This window comes from Malaclemys terrapin, chromosome 2 (genome assembly GCF_027887155.1).
Source record: "Malaclemys terrapin pileata isolate rMalTer1 chromosome 2, rMalTer1.hap1, whole genome shotgun sequence".
Classification (NCBI taxonomy): Eukaryota; Metazoa; Chordata; order Testudines; family Emydidae; genus Malaclemys; species Malaclemys terrapin.
This window is the reverse complement of record NC_071506.1, coordinates 222,755,808-222,781,487: the sequence shown is the minus strand read 5'-3', so window position 1 is coordinate 222,781,487 and position 25,680 is coordinate 222,755,808. Positions and strand designations below refer to the sequence as shown.

Below are 25,680 nucleotides of genomic sequence, written 5' to 3'. Positions count from 1 at the left end.
CGGAGCAGCCAGTGGAGATATAAATCACTGGGGGGGGAAGGAGAATGGGGGAAAAGGGAGCTGGGCGGTCGTGTGTGTGTGAGAGAGAGTGAGAGAGAGAGAGACAGACATTCTGTCCCTCTATTGCAGCATGCTCGGTGTGGAGGGGCAGGGCTTCGGGGCATTTCTGAGGAGGTAGGCGTGGGACAGGCTCTGTCCCCTCAGGCAGAGCAGAATGCAGCAGCCTGCCTGCTTAGTGAATTGTTCCCATTGTCTTTGTGAATTCTCCCAGGAGTATAAAACAGGTGTAAAAGTTTTAAGGCTCCTTTACATTGCCAGAGTGCTGTAAAGGACAGTATGGCTATGCTTATGTTGCTTTAGTGATTATAACTGGTCTAACTTTTTGGACTGAAAAAATTTCCTATCAAAATGTGTTCCATGAACTGTTTGCTAATTCTTTTCTGGAGATGGTCAGTAGCCAATATAAATTGTGAGTTTGAGTCCCCGGTCCTCACTTGCTCTTCAGTTGCCTATGATGTAACACTGAGCATATGGCTGCATATATTTGTTGAATAATAACTAGAAATAAAGGGTAAAACCTATCTACATTACTATTAGGCATGGGGATTTGGGGATTTCCTCCAATGCTCCCCACTTTCATTATCTATCCATTGTATTGTAGTTTAAATAAATTAACAAAATAATTGAAACCAGAGTGATTATATTGCATTATTTTGATAAATAAAATATGCAGAATTTTAAAATACCGTGTGCAGAATTTTTAATTTTTTGGTGCAGAATCCCCCAGGAGTAGAGAAGTGTCTGTTAGCCTAGGGCTCAGTGATGGGTTAATCCAGTCCTGATGATTGCTCTCTATAAATAGATCAGGGGGTAAACACAAAGCACAAGAACAAATGGGTATAAACTGACCATAAATAAATTCAGACTTGAAATTAGAAAAAGGTTTCTAACCATCACAGAAGTGAGGTTTTGGAACAGCCTCACAATTGGAGTTGCTGGGGCAAACAGCTTAATTAGTTTTAAGAGAAAATTGGACAATTAATTCCAAGTAATAGTCTGGATAGAGAATCCTTGAAATGAATAAAACATAAAAAGCCTCCGAGAAGAAAAGAATCAAAGAAATTTCTTATATACTGATGTCATCACAGAAACAGCAGAGAAACCGAGAACAGCACCCATATGACAAGGGTCTGACAGAAATAAGGGGTCAGCCCTCTTCAATAATCACTGAAAACCAGATATAAAACTGAGGTCAGTGGATGGGACGTCAGAGTTTTCTGAACCCAACAAGGAAGGTGTTGAACCCATAAAGAGCTACCAAACACTTGGACCAGGCACGTGACCAGCTCTCCCCTATCCCAAGGGTAACTAGATTGAGCAGAAGTTGGGAGATTTCATTTCAGAGACTCTTTATGTTCTTTAGTATGTAAGTAAGTGAAAGGTACCTTGTTGAATCTGTACTCTTTCTAATGAGACCTCAAGGAACCATATCTTGTATTTCAACTAAGTGGCACAATATGCTTGTTATTCCTTTGTACATCAAAGTAAATTGACCTCAGCGCATCTCAAACAATAACTTTAGTCCATTACTTTTGATGTATTCAACTAGTCCCTTACAAATTAAATGCCAAAAATAGCAGGGAGTACATTCATAAGGTGCATCCTCATTCCCTGGAGGATCACTAAAACTGCAATAAATTTTAGAGAGATACTAAAGGACTGATAAGTGATGATTATAAGTAAATGTAATAAGAAATCTTGGTGATTTATTGTCTTCTATGATATAGCTGCTGGGCCCCAACGCTGGTCTATGTTAATCACTTGCAAGACTGCATGTGTATTTTGTGTTCAGTAAATTACCGGAACATTTGGTATATCTAAATTTGATCTAAAAAAACTATTGATTATATATCCATGTGGTTCTTGATGAATCAATACACTTGTTGATTGGCTAAGAATAACTAAGTTTCCTGTTTTGAGAAATACTGTCCAAGTTTCAAGATGACCTGAGAAGAACCCAGTGTTAAAATTAGTAAGTTATCACTCTCTAAGCTTAATAAAAAGCAATTCTCCTAATTAAATACCATTCACATGTTGGCTTTAATATTTATTTAATTGGCAAATCTAATTTTTTTTTTTTAAGATTTTATCTTTAAAACCTAACTGGCACCTGGGTAAAATCATTAAACTGACTCCCATTCACGCTTACGCTATACAGTTGCAAAAAGCAAACAGAAATGCTCCTCAAATAGGAATGTTTTGATGTGCTCCATTCATGTGGATAGTGCAGGAGGTCACTGGGACAGAACAAATATGCTACCAATGGAAAGAGAAATGTGACCCACCACTCAGTTATTTTTCTTAATCACATTGAAAACAAGGCCTAACTTAACACAGGATCAGATGTTCATCTATCGGCACCTCTACCAGAAAGGTATAGCAAGACCTCAGAGAAAAGGAAATTTGAAACCATGGACATAACACTTTGCAAACATTTGAAGGAATTAGGAATTAATGATAACCGGGTGGGGATAACACAGAACAATGAATGAAATTAAGAAAAGGAACATTTAGGCTAAACATAAGGATAAACTGACAGTGAAATATGTAAGACTGCAGAAAGGTCTCCCAAAGGAAGTGGCTGAAATCATCACCTGGTATGTTTAAAACTACAGTGCACAGAACACTAGAAAATGTATTAGAGAGAACAATTCATGGATGCCCGTGACTGGTTGTGATGTTCCCCTCTGATGTTATCTGGACTGGTGATCTGCTAGGTCACTCCAATCCTTGACTCTGGGAGCCAGTCTTACCCTGCTCTGCTGTGAGAACCCCCACTCCTGGGCTGTTCACGCACAGCCTCTGGCATGTAAATTGCTCCTTGGATTGTGCAACCGAATGACACTAGCCAATATCTCCGGTCCCAGACACAACCCTAGGAACCTCCGTCTTGCAGTGTCCAGTTATGCCCGCTGGATGCTGCAAGCTTATATGAGTTCATCAATTTAACAAAGAAATTGGTATGTACCAGGCTTGTTATCCCAAGGGAAATCTCTGACACACTGCAGACCAAACGCACTGCTTCAGGTAGAATAAACAAACAGATTTATTAACTACAAAGATAGATTTTAAGTGATAGGCAGAAAGTCAGAGTGGTTACCAAAAGAAAAGAAAATATAAGCACGCAGTCTAAACTCTCAACCCTATTACTGGGCAACATCTAGATTAAGCATTTTTTCCTCACCCCACTGGATATTGCAGTCCTTAATATACAGGTTTGTTCCTTAAACCTGGGCCAATCTCCTCTGTTGGAGTCTTGTCTTCTTCTCAGCATCTTAGTTGCTTGCAGGGAAGGTGGGGGGCAGGAGAAGGGCCCAGTATGTGTCAACTCTGTCTTCTTTTATACCCCCAGTCCATGTGCTTGGGGAGCACAGGTCCAGGCATGTCTGAGGGACATTGCTGAGTCTCTCCAAGCAAGGTTGAGCAATTCCCCTGGTGTGGCCTCATGCAGGTGAAATCACTGAGTTGTAACTCCCTTGCTGGACAATGGCTGTTGATGGATTGTTTGACACCCCGCCCGGGTGTTGGTTACTTTCCTTGCTGTTGCCTCTGAGGAGCTAATATCTGGCTGATTCCCCAACTTACAGCATGTTTTAGTGACCACCATACAACACAATTCTCATAACTTCATATGAATTAATGATACACATATATGGATAGAGAAATGACTTTCAGCAGATCATAACCTTTCCCCTGATACATATATATTTTTTTTAAATGGAGATATACCTATCTCATAGAACTGGAAGGGACCCCAAAAGGTCATCAAGTCCAGGCCCCTGCCTTCACTAGCAGGACCAAGTACTGATTTTTGCCCCAGATTCCTAAGTGGCCCCCTCAAGGACTGAACTCACAATCCTGGGTTTAGCAGGCCAATGCTCAAACCACTGAGCTATCCCTCCCCCCATATAAAGCATGCCTTGTAAGGTAAGATCACGACTATATGAAAATGAGGATTATGGGGGTTACAGTATGCTCCCCCAAGGTATAGAATGTCACACCGTTCCTTGACTTTTATTAAAAATATCCATGACAAAATGGGGAGCCTGGGCATCTGCCGGTGGGCTGGGAGCTCCAGGGTCCCCCTCTGCTGGTAGCTCTGAGTTGTGGGGGGTCCCCCCTTGCCGCCCGTGGCGGCAGGGGTTCCCCACAGCTCCCTGCCTCAGCAGGCGGCAAGGGACCCTACAGCTCCCAGCCAGTGCTGGTTGAAGTCACAGAGGTCTTTGGAAGTCACGGATTCCTTGGCTTCCGTGACTAAATCACAGCCTTACTTATGACCCCTACCTTAGCACTGATTAAAACTGCTGCAGGACTTGGGAACTCCAACAAGTACAGAGCCTCAGGTTCCAGTCCTGCAGAACTCCTGAGTTCCAAAAGCATGAAACTAAGCTTCTGTGCTACTGCATTCCTGTTGAGTTTGGGTACTATTGCTAGCTCTTGATTACCAAAACCATGGATTTTATGGGTGTTTCAGGTGCCCATGAAAGGCATTTGTAAAACAGAGATTCAACTGTAAAACATATAGCGAATATGAAAAGAAAAGGAAGGATGACTAGTCCACAAGATATTTACTTACAGCTTGTTCATTTCTCATTCCTATATATTTTATTCCAATTGCTTGGGCTGCGATTGCAATTTCAGTCACTGGAATACCAACAATACCAAACATATATTCAATGTTCTGAAACGAGAATTAAAAAAATCTGAATTATTTCCAAAATTGATGCACAATGATCAGATCTCTAAAGTTGCTTCTGTGTAGTGTGCCTATCTTAAATCCTAATAAAGTGCACAATCACATAAAAGCAAAGTAGAGGTTGAAGTGCAATAATACCACATCAAGATCTCAAGAAAAAGATAGGCATCACTTATGCATATTGCTTGTTCCCAGGAAGCATGTAATTACAATAGATCCTTTACACTTTGGTCTCAAAAAAACAAGGTTTCTATTATAAATATTTTCCTTTTAAACAATTAACTTTTTTCCCCACCAAACTATATTTTAATTGGCATTTCAATAGTGATTCAGATATAAGATTACTAGCATGTTCTTAACAAATACAGAGGTCAATTGTGAATAAAAGTATAACAATAAAACGTATGGGGGAAAATCATCACCCCAGGCAAACAGTAATATACAATCCAACACTTGTCTATCCATATAGTCTAGGGTGGGAGAATAATTTCAAGAGATTCCAGGTCTTGTACCAAATTGGTTATTGTTTCCTTGGTAATAGACAAGAAAGTTCTTCTATCCTGGTTGTTATGCTTGTTTGGTCTAAAATTTAAAATCACTTTGTAGTCAGGCACAGATTTCCCTACTATAGAACTGAAACCAAACGTTGTGTGTTCTGGTTGGTTGACAAAGTCTCTCCCCTCCCCTTAGTGGGAAAATGCATTTAGTAGGCCCTTAACAAAAAGGCAACAAAGATTCATTTACCTAGGGGCCCAGGCCAAGTGCTTGTGTCACAGTCAAACTACAGCAAGCAAAGGATTCATAACAAAATCAACATTAAAAATTGTAAGTGAACTGAGAAGGGAGGAGGCTGGGGGTGCTGGACTGATAAAGACTGAACAGATGGGGTGTGGGTAGCGGGGCTGAACTGATGGAATGAGGCACTGATGGGGGATGAAGGCAGCTGAAATGATGGGGGGACAAAGGCTGGGTGGGGGTAAAATTAATTGCTGGACAGGGGATGGGTAGATGTGTAGTTGAGAGCTCCTTCAGGACGGGCCAAAATTACCTTACTCAATGAATCTGGGCGAGTCCATAACACTACTTGTTCAAAAAACAAAAAGACCAACACCCCCTCCCCTCATCCCCCACAGCCTTTTTTTTTTTTTTTTTTTAAATAACCTCATGATTTTTTCATCTCTTCAGAGGGTTTGACTAACGATTTTTGATCTCTTGCTGCTGGCAATACTGACATCTCTCTGTTCCATCTTATTTGGGCTTCCCACTTGACAGTATGTTAGGGAAGTATGATGGCTTTGCTGCAGTTAGCAGGATACTTTACCTGGGATAAACTGATAACCAATGAATTAGAGCAGTGGTTCTTAACCTTGACTGCAGCCTTTGATTCTCAAAATATGTTCTCGCACCCCTTACCAAAAATCGTTGAAGTAGGTCAGCTCTTTAAACCTAGATATATTTTTTGTTTGTATATTGCAGTAATCGTTAAAAAATATACAATGTTAATAAATACATAGGTTTGATGAAATAAAGTAGTTGTACTTACATGCCTGTGCTTAATTTGTGTTTTTGATGATTTACCTTCTAAAAAAATCTGGCACCCTAGGTTAAGAACCACTGAACTAGGCATATGCTCTATCCTGTAACCATTTATTTAATAATTAACTTAATAAGAGTGCCATCGTACAAATGTCACTAAAGGTTTTTAGACAAACTGTCCCAAGTTTGAGCTGTTTCAAATCAGAAGAGGCCATGCAAGTTTGAAAACTACACCTCTACCCCGATATAACGCGACCCGATATAACACGAATTCGGATGTAACGCGGTAAAGCAGTGCTCCGGGGATGGGGTGGGGCTGTGCACTCTGGCGGATCAAAGCAAGTTCGATATAACGTGGTTTCACCTATAACGCGGTAAGATTTTTTGGCTCCTGAGGACAGCTTTATATTGGGGTAGAGGTGTATTATAAAATAATAGTAAGTATGATGATGAGGTAGGAGTTTAAACCAAGACCTGGTCTACACTACAGGGTTATGCAGACGTAAGCTGCCTTACATCAACCTAGCTGAGGAAGCATCTTCACTTAAATGTGGCTCCTGCCAATGTACATGCCTCGCTAGCATGACTTAATAACACCACCTCCTCCAGCAGCGTAGAGTCATGGCCAATGTAATTAGGTCAATGCAGAGTTAGTGTGGACCCTGTGCTGCTTATGTCAACTGTTACTGGCTTTTGGGAGCCATCCCACAATGCCCCACACTGAGAATACAATTGATACAAGTGCTCCTAGTGAGAACATGCGCCACTGACACAAGGAGCCAAGTGTGCACAGCGATGGCTGTATGCTGATGTAAGTTAGGTCAACATCATTTTGTACTGTAGATGTGGCCCAAGAGGCAGAGAGTGGGCAGGCTGATAATTCAGGAAAGCTGTACAACTGGCAGTAAAGGTCTCTCTGCATGAGAGGAAAAGAGCATTTCCAAGTTACATTAGCCTCTGGACAATGACACAATCAGCTCAGATTATTTTAAACTGTGTATATACACAGACATTAAGAGAGGTTTTCAATCTAAAATAGATTACAGGAAAGGAGCATGCCCCTAGTTTGCTGGTTATGAGTTTATCCCTGGGTAAAGTATCGGGCTAATGGCAGCAAAGGCATAATACTTCCCTATTGTATTGTGACCTGGGAAGCCCAAATGAGACTGAGCAGAGGGATGCCACTATTGCCAGCTGCAAGAGATCTAAGCTGCTCAAAGCCACACAAAACATGCCTACCTGAACAACTCGGTCAAGGCACTGGACTGTTGCAGCCCCAGGGCTAGTTGCTCAATCATCGTGGTGCCTCCCTTACTGTGATTTTACCAATGGTAAAATTATTTTCCTCCCACCCTTTGCCTGCTCCTCTCTCTGGACTGTCTGACTGCACTGCCCATGCACACGGTGCCTCGTGGTAATGCCAACAACACTAACTCCCTTGGCTACCTTCCACTGCGGGCCCCTGGATGTCAAGGCGAGGGTCTCAGCATGTAACTGGCTCCCAGGAGCTGGGCAAAGCTTGGCCACTGTTCAAGCTCTTAGAGCACAGGGGTCTTCCCAAGCACCTGCCACTTTCTGCTGCTTGGGAAGAGGTGATGGCACCACACACGTCCCTCCGACAGGGCCACCCGCTTGGGAGGGGACAGCTGGGGGCTGGTTTCGAACCCACATCACAAAGGTGCCAAAACGGAGCGCTAACTACTAGACCACGCGACATGACCCATCCGACTCCCCGTAGAGCACTTATAGTCGGTTACTGTCAAGGGTCAGACTTGAGCACTCTTACTTGTGTCTTTAGGGCCTCGGCGATTAGCTGAGCCCCGCTGACATATTCTTCCTCCGCAGCGCCGTGGGGAGCCATTGCCGTTATCCCGCTCGCTCAGAAGCAGTCGGCATTTACCACCAGCCAGCAAGCGCCCAGCAGCGCAAGGCCACCCCGGGGCAAAGGTGCTGTAACTTCCAACCAATCAGCAAAGTCTTTCGCTCTGATTGACACTTACTGCACCCGCCCAGTGTGACGGTAAAAGGAACCTATGGGCGGGGCCCATTGGTTGTCCGGGCAGGATTCGCTCCTTGCGGTGCACGAGGCGGAGGCTTGAAGCAAAGGTTGTCGATTGGATCGCTGCTGTATCGGAGCTAGCCAATCAGAGGCAGGGAAATTCTTGCGGCTCGCTGTGAGCCAGGCTGTAGGAAGGGTGCTTCCCCTCCCGTTGTTGCTGCACGCGGAGCGGCGGGCGAGGGCGAGTAAAGGACTAAAGGTCATAGGCGCGTGCGCGAGACCGTGGGCAGCTCGAGCTCTGCGGAAACCTACCAATGAGAGGAGCCGCGTGCAGCGCAACAGCCGACGCCGTGAGGGGAGCAGGGGCGGGCTCGAGCCGAGGGGCTGCTCCGGAGGGACTGGGCTGGCGTGAGTGCCGGGGACACCCCAGTCCTGAGCGCCCAGCTCCACGCTGCGGGGCCGAGTTTCCCGTGTGAACGGGGCCAGGCCGACCCGCACTAACTCCCTGGTCGCCGCCGTGAGCAGGAGCCGATCTGCCGTTGCCCTGGGGCTGAGGGGCCGCGCTGAGAAACAGCCTGAGGTGACCAATCCGTGCCAGAGGAGCTCCACGCAGGGAATGCCCACGAGGGGCTGTGGCTGGCTCCAGGGATCTAATATTGCCCTGTGGACCTCTGCGGAAGGTCTCCGAGCCCTACACTGCTCGCGTTAGGCTCATGGGGCTCTGGCTGCAAGGCCATGGCAGCTGCCCCCGGCTCTGGGACTCAGTGCAGTGGGTTTTTTATTGCCCAGTGGATGTACTCTTAGTGAGCAAGAGTGGCCAGGCCAACGGCCAGCCCCATAGTCTGTGGCTGCACTGCAGACGAAGCCTGGTCTTTGACTCAGATTTGAGCCCAAGCCTCTTTTTTGTCCACATACAAATCAATCTGGTTTGGGTTAGGAAGCACTCAGAACCCGAGTCCCAGCACCCTGCTAGAGGGGAGGGTCAGAGGCCGAGTCCCACTCTGACTCAGGGCCAAGGCCTGTCATTTTCAATGTGGATGCAGCTACAGTTGCAGGCCCGACTCAGGTCAGGCTAGTGCAGTATGGATGTGTTAGAATGACTGAGACCCCTAGGTCCAGCAATTGTAAACCCAGCTTTACAATGCAGTGTGGATGCTTAAGTCTGGGCAGGGGACCAAGCCTGAGTCCCAAAGACCCAGGCTTAGTGCGAACTGTAGCCATAGCTACCCTTAGTGCTGGGATTCTCAAAGTTCATTGCACCGTGACCCCCTTCTGACAACAAAAATTGCTATGCAACCCCAGGAGGGGTGAGCGAAGCCTGAGCCCCATTTCTCAGGCTGGGGGGCCAGAGCCCAAGCCCCACCGCCCAGTGGGCTTCAGCCCCAGGCAGGGGGCCTAGAACCTAAGCTCCGCCACGCAGGGCTGAAGCCCTCAGGCTTTGGCTGCAGGTGGTGGGGCTCAGGCTTTGGCCTCAGCAAGTTTAAGTCAGGCCTGATGACCCCACTAAAATGGGGTTGCGACCCACTTTGGGGTCCTGACCCACAGTTTAAGAACCACTGCCTTAGTGGTTCTAGGAGCATATAGACCAGCCCATTCTTGTATCTCCACTCACGGCTCCTTTTTCACTGTAAAGTACTGTGGGACGCTCTTAACATTATAAAATGAAAAATTTGCCAGCATTTACTAGTTATTTTCTATACCTAATAAAAAGAGTTGGTATTCGATAAGGTAGCTTAGGAAATGCTGACTTTCATAGTCCCTCACGTGTCACAATTAGACTAAACAAAACAACACACTAGTCCCTGTAGAATAGGGAACAGTTTTATATTGACCCATGGATGAAGTAGATCGGAGTTCTCAACCTTTTTCTTTCTGCACCCCCCCCCCCCCCCATTATAAAAACTCCATGGCCCAGCTGTGCCACAACAACTGTTTTTTTGCATATAAAAGCCAGAGCTGGTGTTAGGGGCTAGCAGGCAGGGCAATTGCCTGGGGCTCCATGCTTTGGCTTCAGCCTCGGGTGGTGGGCTTCAGCCCCATGTGGCGGGGCTTTGGTTTTCTGCCCTGGGCCCCAGCGAGTCTAACGCTGGCCCTGCTTGGAGGACCCCCAGAAACCTGTTCACAGCCACTCAGTGAGCCCTGGACCCCTGATTGAGAACCACTGGAGTAGATGACAGGTCTCTGTCATCTTGAGTCTTTCTGTTTATGCCTTTCTATTTCAGAGATTTGTTTTGTTTTTAAACTAACTATATTGGAAAGCAAGCAAGTTGCTTTTGTAGGATACTAACAAATTGGACTAGACTAGCATTGTCATGTTTATCTGGCTGTTTCCCCATAGCTGTAAACTGCTTGTGTGAACACTTACACTTCTACAAATAAGTATTTGGAAAACGATTTATTGTGGTTGGCAGAGATATCTTGAATAGTCAATTCATAAATTAAGGCCAAATAAACTAGAAGCAAAGGTTATAATGGAAAATGCATGGAGAGCAGCATTTCTTCTCAGAGATTGAGATATGTGGAATGCAGTAGAACCCCAATTTTATGAACTAATAGGGAGAAATGGTTTGTATACTTAGTTATTTGTAATATTGGTGTTTGTATAAAAAAAAAAAGGAGGTTCTGTATACATCTACATGCAATAAGTTGTGATTTCCTCAAACGGGGAGGCTTTTAATAAAGAACATCCTGTACAGAACTTCAGTATATGATACTTTAATAAGTTATTGTGGGCTCTGTTTGACGGGGGAGTGAACAGGAGGGTTACAAAGGAACAAGGTGCTTTGAAGCCACATTTCTTGCATTCAGATTGTTTTGTTTACAGACTTGTTCAGAAAGGTGGACCACTTTTGATGTAGCTAGCTAGAATGAACTAGGCATTATGTCAGAGGCATTATGTTCACCATACAAAAATAAGATAGTATACATTAATATGTAGAATAATTCAGTACCATGAGCCAAATTATCTGCATCATATAATTTTGCATCACTTGTTCTTAACCTCACTTTTCATTTTTAGATTTTTAGGGTGGGGTAGGGTGTAAAATCTAATAATTAGCCCAATAGTTAATATATTGTCTTTATTAGTTACCTTTGTAACACTAAATCATCACCGTTTTGGTGATACAGCATTTTAAAACTAAATTTAGAAAAAAGTCAAGTGATGTGGTCGCTGTTCTTTACAATCTGTTGGAAATGTTTCAAAAAGTGCTAGTAACTCAGACATCAAAAATCTCATTTTATCTGTGTTTTGGTGAAAGTTTTCAAACTTGGAACTGGTTCTACTTCTAAAGTTGTTCAGAAACTTCTTTCTTGCCATCAGCCTGTAGGCACCTTTCTTGACCAGTGTAATATGACTGGAGGACTCTAAAAAAACTAATGGGAAAAAGCTAATACAATTTTAGGTCTACAGCACAACCAGGAAAAGGTTTCACTTACTTATCTGTATCAACCTGTAAACCGAAACACAGCTGCCTCCTTTCCTTTTGCCAAGGATAATACTGCATATGATGGTTGAGTATAAACAGCAGTGGTAACCTATGAAACATTCACATTTGCCTACTAACTTCTGGGCTTATATCCACTGTAGGCTGCAACTTCTAGAAAGCAGTAATTACAATCAGGCTGGTTTGATTGGCAGCAGTTCATATTCTCTCTCTCTCTGTGCGCGTGCGCATTTAGGGGAGTGGGAAAAGGATGTAGAAAGAAGCAGTACAAGTAATACCATTTTTTTTTGTGCTGTTCAATAATTTTATAAAACAGTAAAGTTATGCATATTTTGGGATTCTGATGACGACATAAGCCACCATGATATAGTTATATTTTCTGCACTTTTCTCCTCATTCATGGATGTATGTATGTGGGGAATGGTACTGGGGTTCAGAGATTCCTGACCCTTCTGATTATAGTGAGATACACAAGATTGCTCACTACAAGTCAAACAGTTTATCTTCTAACTTATGATTCATAACAAAAGATTTCATTATTATGACAGCAGCCAAAGTTAATGTGCATTTCATCACTTTAAATATAGTATGTCTTGCTACATAGTGGTTCTTAAGAAGGAGGTTTGCATGTAATGGAGACTTGTGTGACCATGAGCAAGTCTCTGCCTCAATTTCCTTCATGGCTAATATAAGGATATTACCAATTCACAGAGTTGTGAGACTATATTAATGTTTATAAACTCTAACTTTGATTGAAGGCAATACAGAAATGCAAAATATTAAGCAAAAGTAGTGGGAATATAGTTGAAGTGTATATTTACTGCTACAGACTAGGGACTGAATGGCTAGGTAGCAGTTCTGCAGAAAAGGACCTAGGGGTCACAGTGGATGAGAAGCTGGATATGAGTCAACAGTGTGCTCTTGTTGCCAAGAAGGCTAACGGCATTTTGGGCTGTATAAGTAGGGGCATTGCCAGCAGATCGAGGGACGTGATCGTTCCCCTTTATACGACATTGGTGAGGTCTCATCTGGAGTACTGTGTCCAGTTTTGGGCCCCACACTACAAGAAGGATGTGGAAATATTGGAAAGAGTCCAGCGGAGGGCAACAAAAATGATTAGGGGTCTGGAGCACATGACTTATGAGGAGAGGCTGAGGGAACTGGGATTGTTTAGTCTCCAGAAGAGAAGAATAAGGGGGGATTTGATAGCTGCTTTCAACTACCTGAGCGGGGGTTCCAAAGGGGATGGAGCTCGGCTGTTCTCAGTGGTGGCAGATAACAGAACAAGGAGCAATGGTTTCAAGTTGCAGTGTGGGAGGTCTAGGAAACACTATCCCACTAGGAGGATGGTGAAGCACTGGAATGCTTTACCTAGGGAGGTGGTGGAATCTCCTTCCTTGGAGGTTTTTAAGGCCCGGCTTGACAAAGCCCTGGCTGGGATGATTTAGTTGGGAATTGGTCCTGCTTTGAGCAGGGGGTGGGACTAGATGACCTCCTGAGGTCCCTTCCAACCCTGATATTCTATGATTCTATGATTTATAATATTTTCCAATTAAACAGTTTATATTCTGAAAAATAAATCTAAAAATTTGCCATTTAGGATTTCATATTTACTGTCAGTGCCTGGCATGTCAAATCTGCTCAGTTTGCAAGTCAAAAAGTGATTTTTCTAAAATATGCAGCAAATTCATTCTGGCCTCTGAAAATCCAAGCTCAGCTCTTTTCATCACCAGTAATAAAAAATTTTAATTAGACTTTGGTTGACAATTTTGTTAATGAACTACTAATGCTACAATACATCTCCTTCTTAAATAGCAGCTTTGGCTCTGAAGGCATGTCAAGAGTAGAAAAGTTGGTTCTGTTAGGAAAGAAGTATGACTCAGATGTATTGAATAAAATAGTGCCATTTTGCAGTTACTTCATTGTAAAAGGCAAAGGATCTAAGTTTTCCCTCCTCCTTTATATCTTCTGTTGCCATTTACACCTTTGCAAAGTGAATGTTAAATGCTACCACTGCTGTAATAGATAGGAGAGTTCTGATTTGGCAGCATTTTGCATCCACTCTGTAAACATTCAGATTGCTGCAGAAGGCAGTAGAGAATTACATCCATTATTGGCTTTATGACTTATTGTCTATGCTAATTTTTCATAATTTTAAAGTTAAGGCAAACAAATCTATTTATTATTTCTCTCTGTATACATAGATTTAGATTTTCTGTATTATCTCTTTCAAAGCGAATACAAATTTGATCACAATGTGCAAAAATTTGTAGCCAGTTTAATTACTGTGCATTTCTTTTCAAAAATGATTTTATAAAAGCGAATCTCTCCAAAACATCTACTAGGAATAAGGTCAAAGCTTTGCTATATTTTTATTGTGCTTTATGTAATTTAGGGAAAAGTAACTGTATCCTTTTAAATAGTTATCAGTGGGAATATTGACAACCTTAAACCTAGCAGTTAATAGAGAAAAGTACATTTTTAGCTTTTAACAACATGTAATGATCTAAAAATGTGGCTCAAATTAAATTGAAGGTTTCTATGAACTTTACATGTTACCAAAGTGATGCTGCAGGATTAGAAAGACACTGTAGGTGTGCTCTTAGTTATGCTGATCAGAAGACTTGTGAAAGCTTTTTAACTTGGCAAACATGTAATTTATAGTAGTAACACTCCAGGTTTAACTCCAATATATCACTTACCAAATTCCTGTAAAATGAATTTCCATTTTTAATCCATAGAAATCAATCCAGCTGCCATGTAGACAAAAAGCAAGGACAGCACAGTGCTAAGTGGGTGCTTTTCATTCTGGAATTTAAGAAATTTGATATTTTAAATTAATCAATTTGAACACACTGATTCTGGTAAGATATTGCATGTAATGTAACATTTTCAAATTAAAATGTTATTTGAAATTACTGTAGTATCTCTTGTAGCATATTAAGTATTCTTACAATGATTTCTCTTACCTTATAGATTGTCAGTACTTGTAAACCAAATTTGCCTCATTTGTGTCCTCCTGAATACTAGACATTAACTTGTAGCTAGTTTGCAGCAACAATTTATTCACCTCAATTACAAAACACTTCCCACTCTGAATTTGTACACAGAGAAACAAATACATTTGACCTGCGTTCATGCAGAAATGGAGCTCTGTTTAATAGGAAAGTGTATACTAAACAAAATGAAAACGTTGCTGAAGAAAAGCGATTTAATGTAATTTCACAAAAGGACCTTCATGAAGTCTTGTGTCTCTTAAAACAAATGTTCAACATACATGAATGTACAGGGATTAAATCTTTTTGTAATAGTATGCCCTTCTGTAGGGCTTTCCACACAAGCATCTCTAGGTGCTTCACAAACGTTAATAGAGATGGACCAAATACATCACAAAACTTACGTGACCAAGTTCGCTCTTTTCCTGTTCATCAATTGTCCCCAAACAAGAAAATTCTCAAATTTTTATTAACTGAAGTTAATTGCAACATAAAAGGGCCATGAATAAGGTTGAATCAAAATTTACTTTCATATTTGAATGACAGTTCATTTTTTTCAGTAGCTCTCATCATTAATGAATTTAGCTTCACAACACTCTTTTAAAGTACAGTATTACAAAGGGAATTGAGACGAGGATCAAATTCTTATAGCCACTGGAGGTTACTGTATATTAAACTAGTGAAAATGAGATTAGAATTTAGTCAAGAGAAGTGTGGGGCTCAATTCAAAACTTGTTTAATCAATGGAAGACTTCTTGACTTCAGTGGACCTAGTGGATTAGACTCTACTTTTTTGAATGCTACACAGGAAGTCTGTGGCAGAGCTGAAAAAATCAAAGTGATCAGAAACTATATTTTCAGTCACTTGGAAAAAAAGTCACTACAATTCTGTATTTTCCCAGTAACCATGCATTTTTAGAAGCATTCTCATTTTGTTCTAGTAAAATGATCCTGATTTATGTGTCGCTTTTGCAGTATAGTAGTAGGATTCAAACACACTCTTGCTGAAGTGAATGGCAGAACTCTTAGGGAGAGCAAGATTAGGCCCTTCATATTTAAAGTTTTCAGGCTTGATTTAAGCTGAGAACCAACCTGGAAGTTTTAGCACTTCATTAGTGGTCCTTGGAGGAAAGACACTGTGCGCTTGTGCAAAGTATTTGTTGGCTTGATAAAGGATTGCTATTAGAGAGACAAGGTGAGTGAGGTAACATCTTTTATTGGATCAACTTATGTTGGTGAGCAAGGCAAGGTTTCAAGCCACACAGAAGAAGAACTCTGTCTCTTCTCTCTCGCCTCGTCTCTCTACTATCCTGAGATCGACACAGTTACAACTACACTGCATAGAAAAGACTGCTATGTCAGGCTTCATTGTTATCAGAAAGTAAAATATGAAGATTTGAGAAATACCTTTTTGTTATAAATGAAAACATTTGGACCCAACAGGCTATAATCTAAGCATTGCTGGTGACTGAATGTTGGTTTTACACTCTCTAGTTCATGGCATATTAGGGAAATGGCAGCAGTACCCTCCCCCAGGATTCTGAAGCATCTTTTGGAGACTTTGCCATATTAATTTTCTTTTGAAATTAGGTGGCTTTTATTTCAGCTAGCAGTTGTGTGTCTGATAGAAATCAGCTATCTTCAGCAGTGGGTTTGGGTCCTATGGTTCTGGGATGTTTATAATGTGGTAGAAAGTTTCACCACTGAACTGAAGAATATCCAGTGAAAAGACATGATAAAGAGATGCCAGTAATCAATTGTACAATACCCATTGTCCAAATGGCCCTCCTGCATTCCAATAAAGCGCAAAAAAAAGTTCACTAACAATGCCAGAAACATGATGGCAACCAGACCATATTGTATTTATTAAGTTTAACATATGAAGAGAAAAATGACTCATATACTGCTTCTCATGTTAAAAGCATTGGAGAGAGATTAACTAGTTAATTACTCTCCTACCTCACAGGGGTGCTGTAAGGATTAAGTGTTTTCCTTACATTATAGATGAGAAGATAGCCAGAAAGGTGAAGTGACTTGCCCAAGGCCATACTGCAAATCAGTGGCAGACTCAAATTAGAACTCAGCTCTGCCAGAGTCCCAGTTCTTGTGTGCATTTCTCCAGGCTATGCTCCCTGCCAGCCTTGGGGTCAGTAGGTGTGATAGACACACTAGAGAACATACATTACTGAGAGAACTCAAAATATAGGTACACTTGGGTTGCATTCCACTTCTGTTGTGGGTATGGTGGAGGAGTTTGACAGGAAGATAAAGATGTCATAAAAGAACAGAATGAGCTCAGTGGTTCGCAGTCACAAGTTACTAATTTGGGTTTTACTTACTTTGCTGTAATACCTTCAAATTGCTACTAGCAAATATTTTAGCACCTAGAACATCAAAACTGTATTTTTCCGATTGGGGGAAACAGGAGAAAGGACAGTTTATTTGAGAATACCAAGAGTAGAGATAAAAAACGTAGGTAGTGTTTTTATGGGCAGCATATTTTTTTATGCCTGTAATAAAAAACAGGCATATTAGTCTGAGCTACAGTCAGCATTTTTCCTAGCAGTTTATGAAAGAGTTCACTGAATCAAATGAGATTTAGTATACATATGTTATCTACTTTAAAACAAAGTCGTGTAGGATGATTATATAAGTCCTCAGTCTGATTCTTCAGGAATTATCTGTTCCTTTGTTCATGAACCTAGCGCTGTAAATGCAATGATAGTTACACTGAAAGTTGGGTTGGAAACTGAGCGAGGAAATTACTGCAGACATAAATGCAGTGGAAGTGAACACCGTACATTTGAAGTGTCACCTGAAACAGATTAATGTGAATTTTAGAAGCAACAAATTTATCCAGGAACATATGGGGGTGGGGGAGACCCTTTAGGTCCAGTATTGCTGTGAGTCTGAATTTAGCTGTCACTATTAATAAATCACAGCTAAGAGTGTGAAAGTTTTAAACTGGTATGATTTGTTGTTCAGATGTTTTGGTCTTGTCTGTTTCACTCTAGATTTATGGACAGAGGTCATGTTGGAAGCCTGCTGTACAGTTTTTCTTTTCTTTTTCTGCTATCAAGTTGCCTCAGCAGAAGTTTACAGAGAAGGACATTATGTTGCTGCTGTGTATGAACATCGACCCATACTGAGTCCTAACCCAGAAACCCTGACTGATCGACGCTCTGCATTAGAGTTGATGAGCAGAAACCTATATATATATGAAGAGCAAGTAATAGCTGCAGCCAAACAGGTCAGAAAACATGTCCACAGCTTAGTGGCCATCTTAAGTTGTATATAACAAGTTCTAATTATTGAGAACAATCTTTTCAAACTCGGATGCCTAAAGTTAGACAACTAAACCTATATATTAGCTATATTTAGGCACCTAAACAAGTGGCCTGGTTTTTGGAGATCCTGAACAGCCAGCAACTCTTATTAATTTCAGCGGCTCTGAAAATGAGGACACTTACGAAGGTGCTTAACTTCAGGTACTCAAGTTTTGGGGGGAAAAAGATTATTATTATAGAAAAATGTGTCTCTTCCATTTTTATTTAAGAATCCAGCACCTACCTGATCCCTTAATCAAAGAATCCTCTTAATGGAGGAGTGTCATGACAACAACTCTTCTCTTTCCTAGATCTTCATTCAAACACCCCACAGAACATTACTCCTTTCCTTCACTTCTTTCTTCTCCGACACCCGTGTATGTGGGTGCACACACAGCTAGAGTAGAATCGACATGAGCAAGCACTTGAAAAAGAATGGACGTTCCCAACAGTTTGTTTTGTTAGATAGAAACAGAGGCCCAGGCTCTTGTACTAAAAGGGGTACGGTCTTAGAAAGATTGCATAAAGGTCCTCTCTGGCACACCCTGTGGGGCCATGACACAACCATCCTGAGTGTGAGCCAAGTTCAAGGAGCCAAGTTCAAGGAGCCAAGAGAACACACAATCACCTTTTTAATATGTGCACAATCTACTGTGAATGGTGCATTATTTTGGTAACTTATGGGTGGAGCTTACATTATGGGCAGAGTTTGAATGAGTACTGCCATTTTTTTTCCCCACTTAATTTGACTTGTGTCCACAATGTAAGGTGCCTGCTGATGTATAGGTTAATGTGCATTTTAAAGTAAATAATTTAAAATGCTTTCTACAATGCTACCTAAAAAGGCAAGAAATGCTCGCTCTATATTATGGTCAACCCAACACACTCAACCTACCCTTACTTTTGTTTGTATGGAACCTCATCACCAAAAGAGATCCCATTTTGCTTTCCTTGTTAGCGTTGGATCATTTTTCCCACATGTAATTTTTGGCTACAAGGTATGTTTGTTTTACTTACAGGGGGCACAGATCATTGTATTTCCTGAAGATGGAATCCATGGCTTCAACTTCACTAGAGAGACCATTTACCCTTATTTGGAGTTTGTTCCATGTCCCCAGTCTGTGAAATGGAATCCATGCAGAGAGCCACATCTATTCAGCGATACAGAGGTATAGGTTTTAAAATTGCCCACTATGGAAGTGTAGCTGACAACAGAGGATTTATACTCCAGGTGGAGAACAAACAGCAGGTGCCAAGGAGCTCTTAAAAATGTAATTAGCCCTAGTTTAAAGAAGTAACCAAGAAAATATTTCATAAGGACCAGACTGTGTTCCCAGTCACTCCCCATTTACCCTGGAGTAGCTGTGTTACCTTAAAGAATTATTCTGAATTTATACCAGCGTAACTGAGATCAGTGTCTGGCCTTAAGTAAGCAAAACTGATTCCACCCAGACAGTGTGTGAAAAGTATTACTGTGGCCTCTGGCTTTCTAAAGCAGCAAACTGTGAAAATTTGGTATCTGTGTTTAATAGGACACATTGTTATTATTAATGGTTTGATTTTTATTCCAACTAAAACAATAGTCATATGTAAGAGATGCATCGAGAGTTTCCCTCTAGACATTCAGTAAAACCATAAATAATGAGAAAGCAATTAACACACTAGATTAAACATTCCAATTCAGTGGTAGCATCAAGTGTTCCGTCACTCCTGTTTTTTAAAACTAAAGAACATTATCAGAATCACCAGAAATAGCTCCAAAATACTCAGATTTGTGTACAACAGATGGTTTGATTAACATGACTGGTTGCATAACCAAATACAGAGTTGAAACCTGATCATATTCACACAAGTAACCACAATGGGCCACAATCCTTGGTATAATGCCACTGAAATTAATGCTGTTAGACCAAAGATAAAGGTGACCAATGACTTCAGTGGGACTACTCTGTTGGTAAAAAGAGCAGGATTTGGCCTATAGTTTACATCGGTAAGTGGATTTTCTGACTCACACAAGAATCTCAAATTGTTTTGAAACTGGTTCTATTAATAAAGAAAGATCAATTTAAAACTAATATAAAAATAGTATCTTCCCACACAACTAGCCCACTTCTTGTACATATACAGAGTTGTATCTGCCAACTTGAGTAACACAAATATGTTTTAGCTGCTTTTGACTCCCGTTAGCCCTGAAGGAATCAACACAACAGAGAGAGAGCATGAGTCAGCGCACATGCGCTGTATTCTATTCTGGCATGTGCAACAGAATTACTAACTATGCTCCAATTGAACCACCAGATTCTGCCTTCAGTTACGCTTGTGCAACCACAAAGAACTAATAGAGTTGCACAGGTGTTAATGAGGCAGAATTTGAAGACATGGTGAATTACAGGTATAACCAAGGGCATAATTTGCCCCACAAAATCTTTATTACTGGTGATACATGCAAGATGGAAAGAACCTAGCTTGACTTTCAGATCCCATGTTGAGTTTGCAGGGCTGGCAGCTAGAATTTTTTTTTTTTTTCCTTTTATTTAGCCTGGGCAAACTTGAGATGAAGTAATTGAAATACACATATTGGAACAAAAGATGTTTATCTTTAAATATAAAATTATATTTAAAGATAATGCCTAATAGGGCCTATTGTCTTCAAGGAGAGGAACAAAGCAAGCCAAAAACGTAGCTCATTCTATTCCAACCATTATGTTACTCATGTCATCCAACACAACTTCAGTGCAATAGGTACAACTTTTTACCGGTATTTTACTAAAGTTTAGTGTTCAGAAAAAAGATTAATATAAATAATCCAAATATAACTAAGCTGTAAGGATACATCTATTTACCCCAAAACGGCCAATAAGAGACTTACAGCCTAGAAGGAAACCTTTTCCTACAAGCATCAATACCAAGTATTTCCTTGGAACAAACTGGATGAAATTAAGGGTATTTATTTAAAACTTTTCATGGCCGAAATAAAAATCGCAGGAATAGTTTTAGTCTTTATTGCTTTGTCATTTTTCCATAATTAAAAACTAAGAACTACCAGTTCATTCTACTGCTGCTCTAAGTTCAGATTTGTGTTCTTCAGTTGCTTACAGTATTCTGTTATTTTGGGCCTGATGAGCCACAACACAACCTCCAATTGCACCAGCAAGCAATTGCAGGTGCAGATCCTCATAATTATGCTTCTCATAGCTGAGTGCACCTGCAAATCAGTTACACTGTCAAGGAGATGCTTTCATCTGGCCCTCATTATTTGCAGACATAATTGCATCCACAAAACTGGAGGCCATTTCTGAAAAATCAGGCCCGTAAAGTGTAAGGGAATGTTTTTTCTTTTTAATGACTAAATCGTGTGAATAAAGCCCCATTTAAGTGTTTCTAAATTGTTTTGGACATCATGAGACATTCAAGTCAGAATGAATGTGCCTTTTCTGTAGAAAGGACCCCAATCAATCAACAATTTCACCAAACACTTGTATTTAATTTTTCCACAAACGCTGAAATCTTAATATTTTTGCAAATGCAGAGTGAATAATCTCAAGAGGTTTGAAATACACCATGTTTGATAAAATAAGACATAGCCACACACATTGTAAAATGCTTACGTATTCCTAAACTGTTTCTCCAGGTTCTTCAGCGACTGAGCTGCATGGCACTGAGGAGCAAAATGTTTCTAGTGGCAAACATAGGAGCTAAGCAACCTTGCGAGTATAATGATCCTCTCTGCCCACCTGATGGGAGATACCAGTTTAATACTGATGTAGTATTCAACGCCAATGGTACTCTGGTAGCCAGATACCGCAAACAAAACCTGTATTTTGAATATGCTTTCAATACACCTCCAGAGGTTGATCATGTGCTTTTTGATACACCTTTTGCTGGCAAGTTTGGCATGTTCACTTGTTTTGATATACTCTTCTATGAGCCTGCGGTAAGCCTTGTCAAGGAATACAATGTGAAGCAGGTTGTGTATCCAACTGCATGGATGAACCAGCTCCCACTCCTGTCTGCTGTAGAATTTCAACAAGCTTTTGCAACTGCTTTTAATATCAATGTTTTGGCAGCTAATATCCACCACCCTGCACTGGGTATGACAGGTAGTGGCATATACACGCCATTAAAGTCTTTCATATACCATGACATGGAAAGTCATGATGGCAAACTTATAGTAGCAGAGATCTCTGTGATGACACCAGAGCATGAACCCCAACTGGAGAGCAATGCAAGACCCAGAAAGAGCATTGAATACCCCCACAACAATTTTGCAAGTCTTCACATAGATGATCAGGTTTGCAATAAGAAGGAACAAAAGGCCCACTGCTGGGTAGCAGAAAAGGAAGACAAAGAAGTCCCTCTGATATTTTACAGGGAGATGATGTATGACAATTTCACTTTGGTTCCTGTAAGGGGAACTAAAGGGGAGCTCCAGGTTTGTGCCAACACCCTCTGTTGTTATTTAAATTACCAGAGACCTACTATATCTGATGAATTGTATGCTTTGGGTGTCTTTGATGGGCTTCATACAGTCCATGGCACATACTATGTTCAGGTTTGTGCCTTAGTGAAGTGTGGTGGCCTCAGCTATAGCACCTGTGGGCAGGAGGTCACAGATGCCACTGCTTTGATAGATTTTGAGCTGGGGGGAAATTTTAGTACTACCTATATCTTTCCTCTACTGCTTATGTCTGGTATTAACCTAGACTTCACTGATCACTTGGGTTGGAAAAACAACTACTATTTCATGAACAAAAGTGGACTATCCTCTGGTCTAGTGACAGCTGCTTTGTATGGACGATGGTATGAGAGGGACTAGTGCAGATTTGACCAGAAATCAAGTGCCAAAATTTTCAAGCTAGGCTCCTAAAATAAATGGCCTTCTTTTCAGAGGTGCTGAACACCCGCAACTTTTAGGACTTCAATTATGTATGCTTAGAACATGACTATTATTAGACTTCCAAGATTGAAAATATTGACCAAAGTGCTTTATCCAACGAATAGGCCATGATCTGTACCTTGCTACTATTTCAACTACCAACAGCAATAAGCCCTTAGGAAGAAAGGGTTATCAGTGTAAAATGTGACAATGTTTTATATTATGACAATATAGTACTCAGTTGGACTCACCATGCTCTGTTTATCTTAAAAGGTGATAAAAAGGCAACTAAGTAATTCTTTGGGTCCCCTTTTTGTGTATCTTAAAATTTGAATATTCAGTTATAAAATAGCTTCCCACTTAGACTTTTGTTTTTGTCATTAATATTGATCATTCTACCTCTGGATTAAAAAAACCCACCGTTATTTCTATTTTAATTTCTGCACAGATTATTGATGAGATCAGTCTAGATGAAGATGACTAAAAAATGCCCACAGCATGATGCATAAAAAGTAAACCCTGTTATAAAAAGCAACTGCTTTAGATGTCTTAATGTTTGCTGATGGCTACTGCAGCATTTAAAATTGTTTTCTATAAAATGTAATGGCTGTCACTCATATTCAAGTACGACTACGACAAAATCAGTTTCCACATGTAGGGTTCAGGAAACACGCCAGGTTACTTGGTGTCTACGTTCCCTCCTACTGTTGGCTGAGTTGGCGCAACGATATTCTGTTGCACGCCCTGTTTCCTTTGTAGCAGAGTGCCAAGCTCACCTGTCATGGGTCGTGGAGGTCATTGAGTCTAGTCCGGGAGACTATGTGCTGCTTGATGCAGTCCTTGTAGTGGAGTGGCCAAACTTCATACTGCCTATTTTAAATTCACTGTACAGAACTTTCTTAGGCAGTCAATTGTTATCCATACATATGACCTGGTCAACCCAGGTCATTTGCTTCCATGCTAGCATGGCTTCCAAGCTTAGCATGGCTGCCATCCGTAGTACTTCATTGTTGGTGATTTTGTCAGACCATTTGATTCCCGTTATGCTGCATAGGTGTCGTCTGTGATCACAGAAACCCCCTTGGGGCTGCCAACTGATGTGCCAAGACTACTTCTGCCCCTGCTTTCCCTGCCAGCTTGGTAGTCCAGCACCCTGTCGTGTTGAGCCGGACATACCAGTCTGCTCCAACACTGACCCAGGGTCTGAACCACGTGCCCCAAAGCTGCAGACTTAACTGAAAGCAACTTAAGAAGTGTTCCTGTTTTTAACACTCAGATACCCAACTCCAAATGGGGTGCAAACCCCAAATAAATCATTTTACCCTGTATAAAGCTTATACAGGGTAAACTCATAAATTGGTCACTTGCTGTAACACTGATAGAGAGATATGCACAGCTGTTTGCCAGCCTGCCCCCCCCCCCCCATGTATTAATACATACTCTGGGTTAATAAGGAAAAAGTGATTTTATTAAATACAGAAAGTAGCATTTAAGTGGTTCCAAGTAGTAACAGACAGAACAAAGTGAATTACCAAGCAAAATAAAATAGAAAACGCAAGTCTATGTCTAATACAATAAGAAAAGTGAATACAGATAAAATCTCACCCTCAGATGTTTCAATAAGTTTTTTCCACAGGCTGGACGCCTGCCTAGTCCGGGCACAACCCTTTTCCCTGGTACAGCCCCTGTTCCAGCTCAGGTGGTAGCTAGGGGTTTTCTCATGATGGCTGCCCCCTTTGTTCTGTTCCACCCACTTACATATCTTTTGCATAAGGCGGGAATCCTTTGTCCCTCTCTGGGTTCCCACCCCTCTTTCTAAATGGAAAATCACCAGCTTAAAGATGGATTCCAGTTCAGGTGACATGATCACATGTCACTGTAAGACTTCATTACCCACTTGCCAGCACCCAGGTATACAGGAAGACTTACAAGTAAAACAGAGCCATCTACAGTCAATTGTCCTGTTAATGGGAGTCATCAAGATTCCAAACCACCATTAATGGCCCACACTTTGCATAATTACAATAGGCCCTCAGAGTTTTATTTCATATTTCTAGTTTCAGGTACAAGAATTATTCATTCATACAAATAGGATGAACACACTCAGTAGCTTATCAGCTTTGTAATGATACCTTACAAGAGACCTTTTGCATGAAGCATATTCCAATTACATTATATTCACACTCATTAGCATAATTTTCTAAAATCATATAGTGTGCAACATCCCAACGTCATTGGAGGCAGTTTTTGGATATGAGTCTCCAATGAGTATAGAAGACAAGGGAGCACAACAGCGTTGTAAACTTGGCACTTTGTGGACACTTTGACCCCTCCCCCCATCTTGTCCAAAGTCTTTTTTGTAGATGACTGAAAGCTGAGGCAGTAGACTCTAAGCATGCTGAACGTTCTTTATCAATGCTGGTGTCGTCGGTAACTCTGCTACCTAGGTAGCAGAAGGACTTGACATTGTTTAATTGGCAGCCGTTCAATGTTATGTCTGTTGGTGATGGAAGTAATTGGTTTCTGCCAGGAAATGGCTGATAGAGGATTTCTGTTTTCTTTACATTAATACAAAAGCCATAAAGGGATAAAGCATGGGCAAAGGAATTCAGCAAATGTTTTAGGTCATTTTCAGAAAGGACAACAAATGCTGAGTCATCTGCATACAGTAGCTCCTTTATTTCACTTTGCTGGGATTTGCTTTTAGCCTTGATTCCGTGGAGGTTTAGAAGTCTGCCCTTGAAT

General features: G+C 41.2%; 2 protein-coding genes across 7 annotated transcripts in view; one reads left to right on the top strand and one right to left on the bottom strand.

The window, feature by feature from the left end:
- The window catches only part of HACL1 (2-hydroxyacyl-CoA lyase 1), a 35,252-nt gene extending 27,091 nt beyond the window's left edge, over positions 1 to 8,161 (bottom strand). For 2 of the 3 annotated variants that reach the window (XM_054020038.1, XM_054020039.1), the window contains exons 1-2: positions 8,079 to 8,161; positions 4,637 to 4,741 (exon numbers count right to left, since the gene is read on the bottom strand). In XM_054020038.1, coding sequence (XP_053876013.1) covers positions 4,637 to 4,741; positions 8,079 to 8,153 — 180 coding nt within the window. In that variant the 5' untranslated portion in view covers positions 8,154 to 8,161. Of the gene's footprint in view, positions 1 to 4,636; positions 4,742 to 8,078 lie in introns of those variants that run through there. The other variant, XM_054020041.1, reaches the window with a different exon arrangement.
- Positions 8,162 to 23,298, top strand: BTD (biotinidase). Of its 4 annotated transcripts, none has more exons than XM_054020045.1 (4): positions 8,162 to 8,239; positions 17,748 to 17,983; positions 19,079 to 19,228; positions 21,691 to 23,298. In XM_054020045.1, the coding sequence occupies exons 2-4, from the start codon at positions 17,765 to 17,767 to the stop codon at positions 22,873 to 22,875; spliced, it is 1,554 nt and encodes a 517-aa protein (XP_053876020.1). In that variant the 5' UTR covers positions 8,162 to 8,239; positions 17,748 to 17,764; the 3' UTR covers positions 22,876 to 23,298. The 4 variants fall into 4 exon arrangements, with proteins under 4 accessions (XP_053876020.1, XP_053876019.1, XP_053876018.1 ...); XM_054020044.1 differs by lacking the exon at positions 8,162 to 8,239 and adding an exon at positions 8,353 to 8,550; XM_054020043.1 differs by lacking the exon at positions 8,162 to 8,239 and adding an exon at positions 8,562 to 8,871.
- Positions 23,299 to 25,680: the final 2,382 nt, after the last annotated feature.